This window comes from Protomyctophum parallelum, assembly GCF_964188405.1.
Source record: "Protomyctophum parallelum genome assembly, chromosome: 5".
Lineage (NCBI taxonomy): Eukaryota > Metazoa > Chordata > Actinopteri > Myctophiformes > Myctophidae > Protomyctophum > Protomyctophum parallelum.
Window position 1 is genome coordinate 6,932,057 of NC_139702.1, and position 21,686 is coordinate 6,953,742.

Genomic DNA, 21,686 nt, shown 5'->3' on the forward strand with positions numbered 1-21,686 from the left:
TAAAAATGTACTTGAGTAAAAGTACAAAAGTATTGGCATCAAAATGTACTTAAAGTACCAAAAGTAAAAGTACTCATTATGCAGAATGTCTCATTTCAAAAAACGTTTGAAAATAGCAGATCTACAAGCTCACCATGCATCGCATCGCGATGCATGGTGAGCTTGTAGATCGGCTATTTTAAAATGCCTGGAATGTATATACCGTAGTGCTGAAGTGGTTATTGTGTTATTATTATTTTGTAATAATAATCATAATCTACAAAGTAACTACTAACTAGTAACTACAGTTTTCAAATAAATGTACTGGAGTAAAAGTACAATATTTGCCTCTAAGATGTAGTGGAGTAGAAGTAAAAGTATTGGACATTTCTCAAGTAAAGTACAAATACCTCCAAATGTACTTGGTTACTTTCCACCACTGCCTATGTGGTGGTACCATAGACTGTAAAAAAATATGGACAAAGCGTTCCCCGGGTCTAACATGGACGTAAAATGAAGCCTGTTATTCCTGCACTGTAAGTCGCCATCTTTCTAGATCCGTTTGGGCCCAGCTGGCCATTGGCTGGCTCCGTTTTGGCCCAGCTGGCCATTGGCTGGCCCAGACACGAGGCGGGACTTCCCCCCTTCTTCTCCGTTGGTTTTTATTTTGACTCGAGTGGGAGGGGAATCCCGATCATAGACTGTAACGGTAGCCACGCCCCTCAGAACATGCGCGACTTTATGGTCATTTTTTAAATAAATGGGACCATATTTTCCAAAAAGAATATTATGACATTAGAAATTAGACTTTAAACTAGTGACTGGAAGCAGAAAGTATTCATGACCATGTTTATTAAGGCAATACAGTCTAGGTGAAGTTGGGCCCAAATACATGGACTTCTATGGGGCTATGGGTTTTTCTGGGTCCAATGACAGCGCCACAACAGGCCATTATATGAACTTTCAGGAGTTTCAGGCTTCACAAAATATCTGTCTGACTGCCCCCCTGGGTGGTACACTACTACACCTGCCTAAATATTCAGCCATCAGGCCGCTTAGGCCTCACTCACACCTTTCCATCTAGCATACAACATTGATGCATGCTAGATGTTAGCAAGATGTAAGTGTCATGGCCGCCCCAATGCATTTCCAATGGAAGTCACATGGTTTGATACAACATTTTGGACTACAAGCTGTTGTATGGCTTTCGGCTGTGTTTTCGACTTCCCCCCTCCCCCTCATACAACACAAAATGTTGTGTCAAACCATGTGACTCCCATTGGAAATGCATTGAGGCAAGATGTATCACACCCTTTGTATACAACAAGCATACATCAGTCTGTTGCAAAGGTGTGAGTCAGGCCCAAGACTGCATGAAGCTCAACTTATACTCCACTGCAAGACAGTGGAGCTTGCCTAAAATAAATGATCTGCGAGCTAATGTCCCCCGAAGGCCAGAAGGCCCAGATCAGCAAGCAAGAAAGAAAGCTGTTGAAAGGTCAGTGCTGTAGGATGAGTTGCAAGAAGCAATAAATACTCTAGAAGATGAATCATAAATCATCACCAACACTTCAATCCTATACTTCATTGGCTGGGCTCTCCCAGATGTCTGCACTCCTTTTTTTCCCCTTCTACACCAAATCTCTTCACCGAAAATAGCCATCTACAAACTCACAACACGCTGCAACTTCGCCAAATGTTCACCTATTTTAACAGAATGTTCGCCTATTATGACATGCCTGGAATAGGTACGCTTATGTTGTTAAATAGCCATTTTTAATCGATTCCTGCAAGGTACTGACTGCTAAATATAAAAAATTATAAATAAGTTAGCTAAACGAATTAAATAAAATCTAACCATTGGGAAAGATGGAGAACAAAACCTAGATACATTCACTGTAAGGTCACTTCGGTCAATCAGAAGTTTAAACCAAGACTTAAAATAGTATTAAACTAGGTACACACTATACACATACACGGAAGGCCATTCAGGAACACGCACATTAAAATACATGCAGCTCATACACACGGCTTTGACAGACAGCACAACTGTTTTAGACATTTTTGCTGTTTTGGAATGTAATCCATCAAATGTTCGGGAATCTCTGCTCTTCGAGTCAGCCTCAGCTGTGCTGATGGAAGGGGGACACGGGAGAGGCCACAGTGCTGGGTGCTGAATGGCCACTAATGAGAAACTCAATACATTTTCAAATGTGTGCGTGTTTGCGTGCGTGCGTGTGTACGCGTGTGTGTGTGCACGCATGCGTGTGTGTGTGTGTGTGTGTGTGTGAGAGTGAAGTTGCGCATGTGTCCATCTGTCTGTGAGCTCATTAATTTGAATGTATTCCCAAAAGCAAAATAACTAATCTAAAAAATGCGAAATGACAAAGCATGCATGAAGGCGTTAATTTGTGTAAATTCGGGCAAAATCAACAGCCTGGGTGGTGGATTAGTTAGGAGAATGCATATTAATGACCACTTCCATGCTGACATCCCTATTCTGGGCCTGACATTATAGGCAAATATATATATATATTTTTTTTAGATATTCTTTTTTGCGGCTTACGCCTTTTTTATTGATTTTTGAAGGGACAGACAGTAGGCTGACAGGAAGCGGGAGAGAGATGGGGGGATGACATGCAGTAAAGGCCATGTCGGGTCCGGGAGTCGAACCCGCGGCACACTGCGACTGGATTACCAGTCCGGTGCCCAGACCGTTACGCTACGGCCTGGGCCGGCAAATATTTTAATAGATAAAAGAAAAGGCAGATCTATAACGTATCGCGACACGTTGTGAGCTGGTGAATTTCGTTTTGCAGCCAGCCACATGGCACTGGTGAGCAGCGTCTTCCAGGTTGGAACCCGGGGCTATGTACTGCCTTCAAAGTGGCTGCCGTGGATCACGTGACGGCCATCAGTTATACAGACCCCCCCCAGCAAGGCTAAAGGTTGTGCTGTGTCTTCAGATTAATGTACAGGCAGATGATATTTCCACTGCCTGGAGCATGGGTGGTGAGTAATCTCTTAGTCACACATCATTTGTCCTGCTGAAGATCGACATACATCACACTTTATCACGCGTTATCACACTTAATCAAAGATGTATTAGACTTCTACACGCCATCAGATCATTCTTTTCGCATTCAGTAAGCGTATACTATACACAATGTTACACATGCACGCACAAACACACATGCACACATTTGTATTATCCATGTTGGAATAGAAAGCAAATTTAAATGCAAATGTTACCATTTATTTTGGCATTTTTAACACTAAACCCAGTCATAACCCCTGACCCTAAACCCAACCTGAATCCTAACTACTGATCCTAAACCTAACGATGAAGATAATCTCCTAACTGTGACATCAACCTAAATATTTTAAGAATTATAACAAAATCTCTATATCTTTCTTAGCTATGAAAATAGCCTCAAGGTCACCGTCACCTTTGCCTATTCTTGAGACCTTGTCCCCATGTGCATAGTAATACACACACACACACACACACACACACACACACACACACACACACACACACACACACACACACACACACACACACACACACACACACACACACACACACACACACACACACAATCAATCAATCTGTCAATACCTGTAGGTTCCTGTAGTGGACAGTGCTGCGGCAGTGTGCAGTCTTTGCCGTTTCCTCGCTGGTATAGAAGAGTCCACACAGCTTACAGTAGAAGCCTGTCCGAGGCACAATAAACTCCACTCCTATTGGGAGAAAGTCACAGAAGATCAGGGTAGAACGATATGATTCAATGATTCCATCAGTCACTGCATGGAATGCATAATGCTGGGTAGTCCTGTAGACTAGAGGGCTTCACTGACATGGGGCTGCTGGCACTAGGAAATGAGGAGGCACTAAGCCCCCGGAACGGCTGGCCAACGTTAAAGGGACACTTCACCCTTTGTGCAAAAAAATATATGTTAATGACGTTTAGAAGCTTTAGATCACTTTCCTGGGGGTATTTATGTGTGTAATATGTGGTTTTAGTTATTTTAGATTGTAGCAGTGAGCCTGTTGTCTCTGATGTCATGGACACTGGTCTCACTACCTTCCTGGACTACAATTCCCATAATTCTTTGGTGCACTGCTCCTCCTTGAGGATAGGGGGAGAGCTGTCTTACTGAGACAACATGTAGTCCAGGAAGGAAGTGAGCCCAGTGTCCATGACATCAGAGACAACAGGCTCACTGCTACAATCTAAAATATCTAAAACCACATATTACATACATAAAGCCCCCCAGGAAAGTGTTCTAAAGCTTCTAAACGTCATTAACATATATTTTTTTGCAAAAAGGGTGAAGTGTCCCTTTAAAGCTGCCGAGCCTACTGGTCAAAGCTGAACAGTGCATATAGCACGAGGAAAAACCAGCGCAGCTGGGGTTTGAACATTGAGCGCTCGTTTGCACTTCCGCATTTGGACACCAAATTTGGGTGTCCAAATGCAGAAGCATTCTTCCAGGTGCTTTAAAAGCGCCACATAAGTGTTCTTCCAGGTGCTTCAAAAACGCCACTGAGAAACTTTTAAAATGAATAGCAGGGAGGCGGGGCTGTCGCTCGCGGTCCGCTCTCTCTATCCTTTATAACTCTATGGGAGGCGCCCAGAGTATAACTCTATCCTTTATAACTCTATGGGAGGCACCCAGAGTATAACTCTTCCTGACCACCGCGCTCTGACTTAAGGTGCGTTACCCGCTCAAATAAGTTCATATAAATAACAGTAATGGGTCGCACACACACAAATCTGCATTTCAGTCATTTGTTCTTGCATTTTGGACAGGAGACAAACGTTTTCGGCATTTCGGTTGACTGATGATTGATGAAGGCACCCAGAGTGGACACTAGACAGCAATGTTAGATTACACCATACTACACACACACACACACACACACACACACACACGCGCGCGCACGGACACACGCACGCACGCATGCACGAACACAACATATAACATAATACTGCCATTACCACTGGTTCAAATAATGTTTTAATAATACAAATAGGTGTACTAATGTAAGCACAGGTCCATTCGGTTATATTGTAACCTCTCAGAGTTAGATTAACATTTACAGTACACAGTTACAAATAAATTACATTTAGCAACAACTCAATATGATTCTAATTGAAGACAACAGGACAACCTTCATATCTACCATAGTATACCATCAATCAATAATCATCAAATATCAATAATCAGGCATTAAGGGACTATTTAATGGTCCCTGGGGGAGGGGAAATTCCTTTTCCGCATTCACAAAGCAGATGATTGCTCAGATGGCCCAGATGACCACATGGGGGAGCACGGAGGTCGAACCGGCAACCGTCCAATCCCCAGGCGGCGTCTCCAACACATGCGCACGCATGAGCGCGCACGCTAAAACGCACTATGCATCAGCTGGTGGCAGACACATCCATTGTGTTGGTGCTGTCTGTAGCCAGCGCATACAGTGGCTCTGCTGCATGCAGCATTGCGTAAAGGCCTATCCAGAAGTCTTAGCACTTGGCTGTGTCATTCTGGTTCTAATGATAACATAAATACACATGTCTCAGGGGTGCGTTTCACAACCTGCTCACTGAAATAGGCCAGCAGCTGATACCAACACTCACCCTTCCTCGTCCCTCGTCAATTAAGAGTGTTAATGCAACAGGTTGTTGCCTTATTTATGAATGATGAACAATAATGTTTTTCATTTTCATTCATAGTCTGCCTGGCTATGAATGAAACCCAGCTGAAGAGAAATACCATACAGAGGAATACCAAATGGAATTTCTATTTGTGGTGGACAGAACTATACCTAGAGAGTTTAGGTTGTTTGTGCTTACCTAAAGGGATGCTGTGCTCGCTGACAGCCTTGTCTTGCTCTTGAGATGGTGAGTGTGCCCCAATCTCTATCTGGTTGCTATATGGGCTATTTACGGAGTTCGGAACACCTGTAGATGAAAATTACATACATACGTGTATAAATTACTACAATCGTAGGCTTTGTTCAGGGGGAAAAGTGATCAGGTGATATTTGTGTCTTCAGACATAATTTGCATTGGTTGCTGTGATAACAATGTACAACACAGAGGTGACAATAACAGAAAAACACGTTCAAACAATAACAAATCATAAACAAATTATTTGAGAAGCATAACAAATTAGAAACTAAAACAGCTGACCAAACAACATGATAATAATTGTCTTTTGGTGTCAGGTTTGTGAGTTTATGTGTATTGTCCCTGCTAAATAAATAAATAACTGAAATGAAAATGAAGCTTCAGACCTGGTGATATTTTATAGTTTGGTGAGAAAATTACCTTTTTTAATAGTTTCCTCCTTCTGCTGGACAACTGTATTATTTATCTCCGTGATTGCCACCATGTCCTGGGTCTTGCTGCCTTCAGGTACAACATGATTTCCCAGTGGTTCCTCATGCAACGGCTCTCTAACGGTTGCTTTGGCCTCTGAGAATGTTTCCTCTAGCACATCCTTGAATTCCTGATCAGGGAAGTCACCGATATCTTTGCTCAATTGTTCAGGAGCCACTGTGCTGAGAGTCGTCTGGCTGCCTGGACTGGCTGCAAGCACAACCTCCGCTTCCTTCTCCATCGGCGACGTTTCTTCCATTCCATCACCATTCTCCTTGTTCTCCTTGTTTTCCCCAGGAGACTCCTGTGTCTCAGTGCAATGGCTGATCTCAGGCGGAGGAGGTGCGACCTCCTCCACCACTTCCTCTGCCGTGGGCTCTTTGGTACAGGAAGAATCCTCCACCAGCTCGGGAAGGTCTGGCTCGATGATAGAGTCGTCTTCTTCACCCACCTCATCCACCGTGACGAGCTCCTCCATGTTCTTGGGGTACCAGCACTCTCCTTCGGTGTCATCTCCACTTTCCCACTCCTCCACCTAGAGGAATAGATAGGAACAAAGCTACAATATCAATCCTCACGTCCTCTGCAATTACATTCTGAACTAGAAAAAGTGCCCTTCTGGGCACAGGTCTCCACCAGGATAGGAATGTAGGACATTGCAGCTTGCCTTCATCTGGTGGTTGGATAAAAGGGCAACAAAAGTAAATTAGAGGTAAAAACACTTTTCGGCCAGTTATAGCGCCACCTTGAGGCTGAGTTGAAATTGTTCATGTGGCATTTCTTCCTCGGCCTAGTGGGAATGTGCGTGCACAATTTCACGGAAATCACGCGATGTATTCATGATTTGCAGCATTTTGTTTGAAACTGAGCACTCCTGTGAACTTTGGAAGCCAATCTTAACCAATCAGGATGGAGTCTGAGAAATCTGAAAGACCCGTTTAGTTGAATGGCTCTAGAGAGACTGTGTACCAATTTGCGCGATGTTTGGACAAAATCTGTAGGTGTACTGTGCAAAAACTTGTTTTGCACAAAGCGGCCTCCTGGTGGCGCTATAACAGGCCATTCTGGAAATTTTGGGGCAGAGGTTCATCGTTGGCATCCAGGGAGTGTGTGTGCAAAATTTGGCATCGACCGGGTTAACGGTGGCCGAGATTAGCTGCTCACGGACACACGGACGGACGGACGGACGGAGTGCAAAACATACTCTCCCCCCATGCCTTCGGCCTGGTGGAGACAATTATGTAAAGAAAAACTGAATGTGCTTTTTTTCATGGCGCACTTGACAATATTGCTGACCATTTACCAAAGCATATTATGGGTTGTACATTTTTGAAGAAGCCACTTACAGAGAAGTGTGGATTGCTTTGAATTGTTTTGATTAACTGCTTAATTACGTTTAGCCAACATTGCCTAAAAAAAAGGCTTACGGGAGGTAAAGCTAAACTTGAATTTATGGGGAAATGGTATGTATGATATTATGCCAAACCTGTGAATAGAAAAAGACATGATTGTATTAAAATTCTTACTTTGCTGTCTTTTCCTTTCTCACATTCTGTAGTCTCAGTTGGTTTGCTGCCTCGCTGAGGTGAAACAGACCTGTCTTTTCGCTGCTCATCCTGGAGAAATGTACAACATGACCACTTATGAGTATTGAATTATATTATATACAGGTACAGTACCAATCTCTCCTTCATATCACAAAGGTGTAATTCATGCAGTAGTTCAATCTCTACTTGCTATACGCATCAGCTCACATTAGTTTCAGCAACATTTTCTTTCTCCTGTTTCTCCACGGTGGTGTGCTTCCTGTTTGTTTTTCGGCTTCTCCCTCTGGCTGGTGATCCATGTCTCCTGTCTTCTGCTGCTCTCTGAAGCTGTTCCTCCGAAACCTCGGCCTCAGAGTGCCTGGACCTGCCGTGGTAGTCCCCTCCGTCCCTCCTCTTCGACTTGGCCTCATGCCTTTGATACGGAGGTCTCATGTAAAAGTCCTCCTCCACGTTCCTGTACGAGTTGAAGCCTTGAGGGCTCCCCCGTGGGTAGCGGTCTCTGTTACCCCTCATGCCCTCTCCTCCTCCCCCTGCAGCACCTCCACTTCCCCTCTCATCTCTGTTACCCCTCATGCCCTCTCCTCCCCCTGCAGCACCTCCACTTCCCCTCTCATCTCTGTTGCCCCTCATGCCCTCTCCTCCTCCCCCTGAAACACCTCCACTTCCCCTCTCATCCGCAGCCCTCGGGCTGGCACGGTCCGATGCTTTCAGGTACGGCTTCCGGCGATCGGCCATCCGTCCGTTGGGCCGGTCCTCGTCTACGTTAGCTCCGTTCCTCCACAGCATTTCATCCCTTTCCCGTTCCTCCTCACCCCTCCGCGGGTGGGCCGACCAGTCCCAGGAGCCACGGCGGGGGCCCAAGCCATTGCTGCCTCTCTCAGGGCCCCTGCCGCCAGGCGCCCCCCCCTGGGGGCTATGGGCTGAGCTACAAGAGGTGAAACTGGGGCTGTGGGACGGAGGGCTCAGCGAACGACTGATGGGACTGCGGGAACGTGCTCTCTCTGGGAGGTACCTGGAGGAAATAGAAATCACATAAGGTTAGAGGGAGTTCTCTTAGAAATAGTCTTTATAGTTCTGTCAAAATGACACATTAAAGAAAGTAACTTCAACAAGGCAAAATGTTAGAGAGAAATCCATATTCCATTGTGATTGGGCTTTTAGTAGCTTTGCTATGTAACAAAGTGTCTTCCCTAGATATAACCATATCCTAGGCCTAACAGTATAGCAGATATTCTCCAGACAAGATCTCAGATAGACAAAGGAAGGGCTACACAAGTAACGGCACACATCTTCAATGCAGCTAGCAGCATTTCAACGCAGCAGAAAAGCAGACTTACTGGTCGAGTGCCTGAATCTCATCTCTTTCTCTTTGAGTGTTGAGATCATGGATGATGGAGTCCACATCTTTACCAGGTTTCTGATAGCAAATACATAAAGAACAAATCTGCATTATGATACAACATTATGACAATTTCAGTGCATGACAGAATTTGGCACAATTACAAGTAGCCTACAACTCAGGCATTTAGCAGACGCTCTTATTCAGAGAGAGCAAGTGCAAAATAGAATCAAATGCATGAACAGTAGTCCACAAGCAAAACACGATGAATGTAGTATACTGTAAATAATAAAGTAACCTTACCTTGAGTTGTAGCTCCTTGTATCTCTTGGACATCCGTATGAGAAGTTTCTGATCAGTAATCATGGCTGGGGTCAACTGGTAGTATTGAACCATGGCCTGAGCTGCCTCAACATATGCCATCTCCAGAAAGGCCTGACGGGAGAACAGCCAATTTAAGCTTCATTTATAATTTGTCTTATGCCGGTGTCGCATACCGAAAATAGCCGATCTACAATCTCACAACGCGTCGCACACCTGCGACACATTGCAAACTTGTAGGTCAACTCGACACAGCCATATGAACATAAATTAGGCATCAGATGACAAACAGTTTTATGGTCTTTCTTGCTACATGCATATTTTGCATAGCCCACGTCAAACTAAATTATTATCACTTGAGATCTTATTTTACTGCATAATAAATCATTGATCCAGATCGTGAATATGATAGGGGGTGAATGTGTCATTCAGAGTTATGATGATGAATAGGTATACATCAGAGCATGAGATAGACATCACAGACTGCAGTGAAGTGATCTATTTGCTTTTGACCACGCGCATATTATTACATCAGATGTCAGAGGTGATGTCAAGATATGTCGGCTGACTCACTGTGTGATGAATGACCCATAAGCCTCTCGGACAGTCCCACGCTATGTATATACAGTCGATGGTAACAAGTCAAGGATCTTACAGTATATAAAGAAACGTCATTGTACCTGATGGGTAGAACGCATGAGGATGTAATTGGTGACTTTGCCAAAGGGCAGTCCCAGGTTGATGACATCATTCTCAGTGCAGCTGCCTTCTGGGAGGTTGCAGATATGGACGACACGCCCCGGGACGGATTTCCTGGGTGGAAATGGCTGGAGAAAACACATGACAGAGAAGTACACGTTAAATGTCTTAAAAAGAAGAAGAAGAATAAGTAATTCCTATAAACATTGCCATTTAACGGCAGTCTTCATTACTATGAAAGACAATGATATTGCTGGAAACCACAGGCTGTTTAAATATCAGTGTGTCTGTGTGACACTACCAGTCCATTTCCCTTCCCTCAGAATGCCCGCCTCTTTGCTTCTATTTCTGTTGTGGTACGTCATATTGTTTTGATTTTGAGAGTAGTAGTTCTGTATCTCTGAGTCTCTTACCAACTGAGGTACTTTGTGTATGTATTCATTTGCACACCTCAAATTAGACAAAACATCCTGCTTTTGAGTATTTACAAATAAGTTGTCTGTTTGTTAAACTCTAATGTTAAGGTAGAGTAAAAACAGGAGAAATCCACTATGGTATAGTATTACTAAAATCTAATGAGTTACTTTGCTGTTCTTATCTCTCAGATCTCCATTTATACCCGTTTTTCTTTTAGTTACATTTACATTTCTGATTGTTGTACATTATTTACTTCACCCATGTATAGTTTTATTTTCATTCACTTCACTCAAAAATGTCTCTGCTGGACTCACCACAACACACACAACTGTTGTTTGGTTGACCTTCGACATGTGCAAAAGACACCTGTTCATCAAGCCCCCCCCCCCCCCCCCCCCAACAAGTCCAATCCCTTTCTGTCCACAGTGAGGCAGCACTGAGGTGAGGTCTGACCACAACAACATCCAGCCTTCGTGAATGCAAAGTGGTTAGATGGGGCAGACGTCAACACTCTTCCCTCATCAGGGGGGTGAAGCCGTGTATATATGAACCTTTATTGAGAAAGGATATCCCCTTGAGATGTATCATCTCGTTTTCGAGGGGGTCCAGCAACATACAGCAAATACAGAGCGATACATTAGACAGAAACGTTACAACAAATACATCCATGCATACATTACAAAACAAAATGGAAAGCTCTCCCAAGCTGGCCGCTCCCACCCACCCAATCACCCAGAGAATGAGGCACTTAATGCATCATGGTACTCATATAGTGGACATAGATCAAAAACAAACATATACTGTATGCACATGCAGTAAAATGTCAAATTGATATTAATCAGTTGAAGGGTTCTGGAGGGTTAAAGCCAGTGGAACCAGGAAAGCTAAATCTGTTTAATGCATGGATATGAAATGACAAGGTCATTTAAGAAGAACAACACATACATTCACCAAAACGAATCCCTTTATGCATATCGCCATATATATATAAAAAAAATCACACCAGTGTGAACCAAGTGGTGCAACTCCCGTCTATTGGTTCTCTGTATCGTTCCAATTTGTATCATTCCAATTTCTTCTCTGTATCATTTGCGTCCAGCAGGTGGCAGCCATGTCACATACTTCTGTCGTTCCAATTTCACGCATGCGCACACCACTCGCGCTCACACAGGTTACAGGTACATCACAAACAGGTACACAGCTACACGGACATTGCATGCTGGATGTAGAAGTGGTTGCACCACTTAAAAAACATAAATAAAGACACAGTGATACAATAATAAGGTTTCACAGCTCATCTGATGGAGCTTCCCAGGACTGATACAGAATCAGGCTGCATGGACCATAAATCATCTAGGTAATGTTGACATGGGTATACTTACCACAACTTAGCAAAAATAGGAGGTGACAGCATTTCATGTTCCTAGTTTAGATGAAGAATCTTACAAGGCTTTCTTAGGAATGTGTCCCAACTCCCGAGCTCATGCTCACTAGTGTGTGTGTGTGTGTGTGTGTGTGTGTGTGTGTGTGTGTGTGTGTGTAAATGGTGCATTTAAATAGTGCCTTTATCCGAGGCGCTTTTCATGGATTGTGCATTACATTCACCCCTTCGCACACACATTCAAACACCAATGGCGGAGGAAACCATGCAAGGCACCAACCTGCACATCAGGAGCAATTAGGGGTTCTGTGTCTTGAAGGACACTTGGACACTAACTCTGGGGGAGCCCGGGATCGAACTGGGAACCTCACAGTTTCCGTGTGGCCACTCTCTACGCCTGAGCCACTGCCGCCCCGTGTGTTCCACGTAGCTTTTGTCTGTATTTATATCATATCCCTCCCAGCACAGTGAAGCGTTTACTGCAAACATAATTCAACATTTTATTTAAAATAACTTCTTTGTCTCACACTGTGACCCAACTGGACATAAGGGAAAAAGGAATTGGCACGGCACACCTTTAGAAAACAGAGAAGATCGGTCAGAAATGTGGCCTCTAAAAGTTGTTGCTTCATGTTCTTAAAGTGTAACGTCATACATCAATAACATTAAGAATAAGTGTTGAGGAAATGTATATTTTCTATAACGTTGGGCTGCACCAGTATATGACCGGATAATGTAAACAAATGCAATGTCCTGGTTCAATTCCAGCTGGAGAATGAATTTCCTTCCCTCACTCTATGCCCGATTGGCTTCTATTTTCTCCTCTTCTATCCTACCTAAATAAAGCAGAATACTGACTGTAAAAACAAAACAAAACCATATTGTATTGTCTCCTGCATGTACAGTATTGTGCTGTACATGCAGGGGGCCAGGGGCATACTGTAGCACCGCACCACAACCCACCACCTCTACATGACAGACAGCTCCATGTGTGGGTCATACTGGGGCCCTATACGTCCTGACTGGACCGGCATTATAGGGGATTTGTTCAGAGAAAAACCCCAGCTGTACCAAATACTTCACAGCAGGTATAATATACCATACCATATTATGGTAACATTAGAGTAAACAGAAGGAAGCCTTGAACCGAACGGCAAAGCCAGGGGAACAAAGGAGTGAGGAACTTGAGACCACTGGGGTCTCAACACTGGTTAAACAGTACACACACGTACGACATGGATATGCCTGCTGAGTTTGACTGAAACATAATCATTACTATTAGGTTCTGTGCTTGGAACAATACTAATTATATGCTTCCTTTAGGTCAGTGGTTCTCAAACGTTCAAGGGCCCCCAGTTTAGTATGCATTGATTAGGCCACAGGCAAAAAACAAGCGCACCTCATCTATTCTTGAGAGATACGTACCTCTAGGCTAGATTATTGCAAGAATCGGTTATTATCAGGCTGCCCCAACAAGTCTCGAAAAAGACTCCACAGCTGATCCAGAATGCTGCTGTGTAGAATCTGCTGACAGGATAGCTAGGAGATCATATTTCTCCTAAAGTGGCTTCTCTGAACTGGCTGACTGTAAAATCTGCATGCCTACTTGTTCCTAGAATCTCCGAGAGTAGAATGGGAGTCAGAGCCTTCACTATCAGGGTCCTCTCGCAGTCATGGTCAGGCAGGTAGACAACCTCTCTCGTTCAACAGTAGGCTAAACAACGTTCCCTTTTGATAAAGCTTATTATTACTTATTACTATAAGACTGTCACAGACATTCCTGGGACTGTAGTCCTTAGTTATGCTGCTATAAAGGTACACTTCTGGATAACTTCTCATGACTCACTGAGCTCCTCTCTCCTTCCTTCTCTCTCAACCTGTACACATTCATGTCCCATCAATTCATCTTACTAATGTGACTTTTTGCCTGGAGCTTTCGCTGCTTTCTCATCTCACAGGTAGCGCAGTAGCAGATTTCTGCGTAGAATGAGTTACTGGGCTACCCAGACCACAGCTAATCATCTACACGATATCGTGATTGCTGGCATGGTACTGTATGTCACAATTTAACGGGCTTACGGCCCACCACATCATAACAGCTTCAAGAGTGATAATTCTATTAAGATCTCCATGTCACCGTGCTTCGCTCCAACCAGTACACAAGAAAGGTCAATGCAGGTTATGCTCAATAAACAAATCCAGGAATAGATTGCCGTTTATGTCCTTGGAATATCGGAGAGAACCAGAATCCCCCCCCCACCCATCAGTAGCTCCACTTGCTGCTGTTTGGCTTGTAAAATGTCGGTGGCGATGGAACACTCGGCTTTACAGCCTGACAGTGCATCAATATCTCTGTGTAGATTGGCTCCAGTTATGAACGGTAGCTGCATCTGCTGACCACAAACTGGAGGTTAACTTTGGCTCCTGCAGTTACTGACAGCAACGCTGTCTATGGCTCTGATAACAAAGTGCATTGGAGTTCTTTTTTTTATATATATATATATCCTATTCTGACCTGAGATCAGATTAAAAAAATGTCTATTACATCCTGACAGTTTCATTAATAACCCATTCTGACCTGAGATCAGATTAAAAAAAATGTCAGTCGTTCTTCGATTTTTCAAAAATAGCAGACCTACAAGCTCGTATCGCGCCACTCGGTGGCGCGATATGAGCTTGTAGATCTGCTATTTTTCAATAGCTAAAGCATAACATGATGCTGACACCAAAATGGGTGCCCGTTCAGAATGGGATATATATATATATATATATATATATATATATATATTCAGTCATAATTTATGATCCTTTGCTGAATATCATAAAAAGATTGTATGACAAATTATTTAAAGGACCAAATCAGTGTTATTAAACCTACATGTTACACTATCCACTATTCAGCATAGGCTACTAACTTTAAATACTGTAAACCTCAACCATTTTCCCAAAGATTGCTATTGTGTTTTTTAGATATCATGTTTCTTTATATTCCTTTTCAATAAATGTTACAGAATATAATAAATATACCTGAGCATTTTTGTCATTTAGTTGCAATTCATTGTATTGTTCATTTCGCTCTTCAAGTTAAGCCGAGTTAAAATGCACCACAGTAATATTTTTCCAGGTGTATTGATATCAATGCTAAAACCTTAATGGCTTGCAGTAATACAGTAATTGGATTGTATAATATGACAATCTCGGCTAATAGTTCAAAATTAGGCTGGTATCCTTTCTGTTTCAACGTTAATGTCCTACCGAAGTCCACATATTTTTTTTATTGAATTTATCAAAGTCAGCTTGTTTCAATAATTATAAATGCAAAGCACGTACACTGTATTTGTGGCTGCTTCATTGGTCATTGTGGTTCTACAGTACATGAGCAAGATGGAAACATTGTAGCACAGTTACACCAAAGCCTGTTGCACAAAGCACAATTTATACGGCATCGCCTGCCAAAAGCAATTGATCTTCATGCTAATAATGCATTGTGCTACAGAGTATAAATTAGACTCAAGGCAGAATGACACCCTGTTACATCCCATATAACACGACTCAGACATATGTACTCTTTGCATAGTGATGGTTTTTAGTTTTTACAACTAATTTAAGAAACATGGCATCAGAGTTTATTGTGTTTTATTCTCTTGCACCATTTAGTGTATCGTTTATCAATTCGAGAATTCATTACAGTCCCATCTGATCTGGTTCAAATAATCATTCTAGTCTCCCCTATTTTGGGGCGAAAATCAACTTTCTTTTTCATTTAATAAAAACAGTGGAAACAGGAGATCTACAGGATCACAACACGTCACATCGTGATGTGATGTGTTGTGAGCTTGTAGATCTGCTATTTTTAGCTATTCGTCATATAAATTATATATGGCTTAAGCCGTTAAACTATTATAATAGTTTATAAAAAAAAGTTTATAAAAAACTATTATGGTAGTTTAACAGTTGATGGGAATATGGGATGATGCTTTTCAGATGTAATTGTATTTCCTGTTTCCCTGCTGCCTTCCTGTTTATCTGGGGGGGCATTACTGACTGACATGTCTGCTTGTCTGTTTGCTTGTTCCAACTGGGCTCCATGTTGATGAAGGGATGGTCACAGTTTCTCCCCACATTCCTACACAGAGGACATGCGCCCTGGTCCCTCAGATCGCCTTTCCATTCCCTCACAGCGACCTGAAACCTTACACTCTCTCGTGGGTGACCTGGGGCTCTTTACACGGACCTTAGGTCTCCACTGTTATTGCCCTAATCCACTGTTTATTTCTGTTTGTGCCCAAAACACACTGGCCCAAAGCCAGTGTGTTAACCCAATCTGTGCTACCGTATCTTGCAATTTCCCTTGAAGTTCAAGTTCAAGTCTTTGAGCACGCAAGTCTTGCGTGCACACACGCACGCGTGTGTGTGTGTGTGAGTGCGCTCGTGTGTGGGTGTGTGTGTGTGTGTGTGTGTGTCCATGATCGCTGCACAACTGACGGCTTACATTTTTCTCCAAACTGTAAAAGTCCCACCTGCTGTGCTTAGGACAGGTGCGTGTTTATAGTGCCTAACATTAGCCTGTGTATTTTAGCCTATAAAATGTTTCCCATTGCAATGATGAAAGCACTCGTAAATCATAAACTCTGGGCGCGTTATGGACGCCTATAGGAGAACCAACCTCAGTCATTTGCTAAAAAAAAAAAAGGCGGAGAAGAATGGAACAAATGGTTGATGGAATTACAGGAGGAGGGTGGGCCGGATTGTCATCTTCAAGGGAAGAAGTGAGAGTATTTTCTTAATGAGAGATATAATGGGAGGTGATGAGAGAGGGGTAATCTCTCTTGCTCAACAAAACCACAAGCAAAAGCCAAAACAATGAACCAGCAATGCCAGAGGTCAGTGGAGCGTTTAGCCCCACATGCAAACAGTGAGTCATGTTCTATGGCTTGGGTACAGACTTGTGATGCTGCCCGTGGATGACGGACTCTATAAACAGTGTTATAAATAACTTGATCCAACTGAGAATAGGCCTAATCTATAGACAGAGCGCCAGTAAAACCCAGATTATGCTTTGTGGCTAATCTTATTAGGCTTTTTTTTTATAATTTTGAAAACATTATAAAATTGTGAAAATGGCCTATCTACAAGCTCACAAAACACACACACACACACACACACACACACACACACACACACACACACACACACACACACACACACACACACACACACACACACACACACACACACACACACACACACACACACACACACACACACACACACACGCGTGCATCAGAACTCATGCTGCTGCACATGTGCATGACCCCTACAACACAAATAGACTGCACGTTTCACACCTTCAGTTAAAGCTAGGCTGACCACACAATCACATGTCCCGCATTTCAATGATCATGGTTAAAAAAGAGACAGACACAGAGAGAGAGAGAGACAGACAGACAGAGAGAGAACTAACGTAGGTATAATCACAACAAAAGCAAACTTGAAAACTGCACTAGCCTATACGAGAATGCCCTGCTATAGACAAATCTTGTGGTTTTGTTGTTTTTATCAACATTTAATGTTGTGTGTGTCGATCAGACATTTTGAAGCAATCTGTTCGGAGCCATATTGCTGATGTACAGTAAATCGGTGGCATGAGTGTCAGTGTTACATTTTTACAACAGCTTCAAAAGCAGCTACACCAATAATAAACAACAAGGACTGGAAGTGTTCGATTTATGAACATAACCACACACACACACACACACACACACACACACACACACACACACACACACACACACACACACACACACACACACACACACACACACACACACACACACACACACACACACACACACACACACACACACACACACAGCTCCTCTTCCCACATCATCACCTCCTGCAGGGTGGTGATGTGGTGAAGCATCCGTTGGAGATGCTGTGAGAGAGAGCCATCTGGCCTGACAGGCTCAGTTGCTGCAGATTATTCCCTTATATGAATGTGTCCATGTGTGTGTGTGTGTGTGTGTGTGTGTGTGTGTGTGTGTGTGTGTGTGTGTGTGTGTGTCGCTGTAGATTTGCCACACTGATATTCGTAAGCCTGGGCCATGTGCATAAACTTACCATGAGTGGCTTAAGAAAAGACAAGGCTTAAGACAAAAAGCAAAGCCAGACAACTTGCCAAATACTGTTCTGTTTGGGCTGTTATAGGCAGTTTGTCTGTGTGGAGAAGGAGGTGCCATTTGTATCCTTAAGTGAACATGAACTGTCAACCCTGTTATATTTGTTTCCTCATAAAAAACATTTATTGTAATTTGTGGATTCAAACAAAGAAATCGAAATGTGTGTGTGTGCGTGTGTGACAAGAGTACAGACTATACAGTACATGCATGTTTGGTGTGTTAGTGTTAGCCAGCAGCTAGTCTCGCGTTACCAGACTGTTGCCTCTCGCAATTTCCAAATGCTTCCATCATACAGTCTGGAGCAACGGAAGAGCTGTCATGAGTCAAATATGAAGCGGATAGTGGAGACTCCTCCCCACTTCCGTTTCATCTTTACAGTCGCCCAAATTCATCCTAATATAAATAGAAATCATCTAAGAATAATATAGTTTGCTGCTTAGCAGAAAAGGAAATAAAAAAATAAAATGTAAATAATAATAATAATTCAATCAAAATATTATTTTCGTGAACGGAAATGGCAGCTTCCTTACTCTATATAGCATTCGGAGATTGTGGAATACGGTAGTTGTCTAGCTACGCGAGACTAGCCAGCAGCTGACAGGTCGTAGCTGCACACCGCTGTGTTAGTCTAGTAGCCAGCCCATAGAGCCCCATTGAGAACCCCATGTTGAGTACACCAACGTTTTATGTTATAAATGTTTAGTATGGGTCCCCAGCATGTAGAAACTGATGTTATAAATGTTTAGTATGGGTCCCCAGCATGTAGAAACTGATGTTATAAATGTTTAGTATGGGTCCCCAGCATGTAGAAACTGATGTTATAAATGTTTAGTATGGGTCCCCAGCATGTAGAAACTGATGTTATAAATGTTTAGTATGGGTCCCCAGCATGTAGAAACTGATGTTATAAATGTTTAGTATGGGTCCCCAGCATGTAGAAACTGATGTTATAAATGTTTAGTATGGGTCCCCAGCATGTAGAAACTGATGTTATAAATGTTTAGTATGGGTCCCCAGCATGTAGAAACTGATGTTATAAATGTTTAGTATGGGTCCCCAGCATGTAGAAACTGCCGGATGCTAACTTGCATATATTATGTTGGGCAATTTTCATAATTGGTATAATCTGTGACCATACCATTAACAACCTATAGAAGGCAAAATATTCAAAATTTCATCATGCTTTAGGTAGCATGTGACATGTCAAACTTAGGGGGTTTTCATGATGCTGAATCCATTCCAAGTTAGCATCCGGCAGTTTCTACATGCTGGGGACCCATACTAAACATTTCTAACATCAGTTTCTACATGCTGGGGACCCATACTAAACATTTATAACATCAGTTTCTACATGCTGGGGACCCATACTAAACATTTATAACATCAGTTTCTACATGCTGGGGACCCATACTAAACATTTATAACATCAGTTTCTACATGCTGGGGACCCATACTAAACATTTATAACATCAGTTTCTACATGCTGGGGACCCATACTAAACATTTATAACATCAGTTTCTACATGCTGGGGACCCATACTAAACATTTATAACATCAGTTTCTACATGCTGGGGGACCCATACTAAACATTTATAACATCAGTTTCTACATGCTGGGGACCCATACTAAACATTTATAACATAAAACGTTGGGTGTACTCAACATGTCCGGGTTCACATTCTGGCTACTATGACTGTGTGCACTTGCTTTCCTGTCATTCCTCTCCCACTCCCCACTTCACCTCATCATCTGTTCCGTGCTCTTCACGGGAGCAGCCCATGTTACGGGTCACATCACCAGCTGCAATCTTTTAACCCATGTCCGTGTGGACTAGTAGGGGCTCCATTTTAGTCATCGCTAAACCCCTTAACCCTAAACTTCTTTGCCTTTATTTTTATTTATTTTTACTATTTTGCAAAACATTTTTGCATAGTTAAAATGGCCAGTCTACAAGCTGTCAATGTAGATTGGCTAGTTGAACTATTCAAAAATGATTTTCAAAATAGTAAAAAAAAAAAGTTTAGGGATAAGGGGTTTAGTGGTGACGAAAATGGAGCCCCAAGACTGCTGAGTATTAAACACTTTTGGACAAGGAAAAGAGAGGAAGGTAGCAAAATACAGCATGCCATAATAATATAAAGAATCGTTGAATTCAATTATAGCTAGGATTTTATGGTTAACGATTAGCTTTCCTTCACCACGTAAGCCCAATATTCTTCATTGTATGGGTGAATAGCAAAAACAACCAATCTACAAGGCTCACAACCTCTGGCGATGGAACACAATACAAGCTTGTCGTTCTGCCATTTTCACTAAATTCCTTTGTCACCAACAATGACATGCCCAAAGTAGGGAAGCCAAGTTTAAAGTGGGGTCAAACATTTGTATTACTTTATATGTAGGCTAACAGAAAAACAGTCTCTTTGCTGAGTGCATGGCCCATAGCAGACAGTAATACTAGCAGCTGCAATGACAACAAAAGACCTGCACAACGCATCAAATCCACCTCTATATAACCTGCTATCAACCACCTGTTCTCTTCCAGCAGTCACAATGATAGATATGGTTTTCATAGCACTGTTACTATGAACCTTTGCTGTTTATATACATCACTCTGCCCAAAGTCACCTGCCGGAGATATTAAGATATAACAATAGGCCTATGTGAATTATTATATTATATTAATATTGCTACATATTACCTAGTCCTAGACAACATTGTAACGGTCCATCACTGTCATGATTCTGGCTTTTATATTTAATGTAACTATTTTTTTTCTTCTGGTATTTCCATAATATAAGGCACACTTGCAAATTAGTTTTGTCTCAGTCTGATCCCTGACTGACTCAATGAATGACGCACGCACGCACGCACGCACGCACGCACGCACGCACGCACGCACGCACGCACGCACTCAGCCATCCGGAAGCAGGCAAGGAAGGTTGCGTCAAGACCAAGACCAAAGGAGAAGGGTCAAGACCAAAATCAGAAGAATTCTTTATCCCAATCCGAGACCATGATCAAATGTCTATTTTTCAAAAAGACAACATTGGAATTATTCATGAATTTAAATAACTCACATAAAATGGAATGCAATCTTTTGATCTAATTTTGAAAGACTGCAATTATAATTATTTCTATAATAAGACAAGACAGAAGAGTCTGAAACGCCTCATTAAGCCTACTACTGTACATGTACCTGTGTTAAAATGTATACCAATTACAACACTGTAGTAATGAACAAGTAATGAGGTCATTATTCAATAATAAATCAGAGAATTAACCAAAACACTGGCAACTTTGGAGAAACTCTCTGTCTTGGACCAAGTGGACCGGGAATTTGTTTGTGAGTCCTTGGTGTCAAAGACACAGTTAAGAGTTGGTAAAATGGCAAGTGAGCCACAAAAATGTGATCTTGAAACCGGACTCAT

At 42.5% G+C, this 21,686-nt stretch overlaps 1 protein-coding gene across 1 annotated transcript in view; it reads right to left on the reverse strand.

The window, feature by feature from the left end:
* rbm20 (RNA binding motif protein 20) overlaps positions 1 to 21,686 on the reverse strand; it is a 78,879-nt gene that overhangs the window by 1,662 nt on the left and 55,531 nt on the right. The window contains exons 8-16 of the mRNA XM_083765911.1: positions 10,256 to 10,402; positions 9,558 to 9,689; positions 9,253 to 9,332; positions 8,572 to 8,927; positions 8,123 to 8,511; positions 7,895 to 7,984; positions 6,318 to 6,903; positions 5,841 to 5,948; positions 3,602 to 3,723 (exon numbers count right to left, since the gene is read on the reverse strand). Coding sequence (XP_083622037.1) covers positions 3,602 to 3,723; positions 5,841 to 5,948; positions 6,318 to 6,903; positions 7,895 to 7,984; positions 8,123 to 8,511; positions 8,572 to 8,927; positions 9,253 to 9,332; positions 9,558 to 9,689; positions 10,256 to 10,402 — 2,010 coding nt within the window. The remainder of the gene's footprint in view (positions 1 to 3,601; positions 3,724 to 5,840; positions 5,949 to 6,317; positions 6,904 to 7,894; positions 7,985 to 8,122; positions 8,512 to 8,571; positions 8,928 to 9,252; positions 9,333 to 9,557; positions 9,690 to 10,255; positions 10,403 to 21,686) is intronic.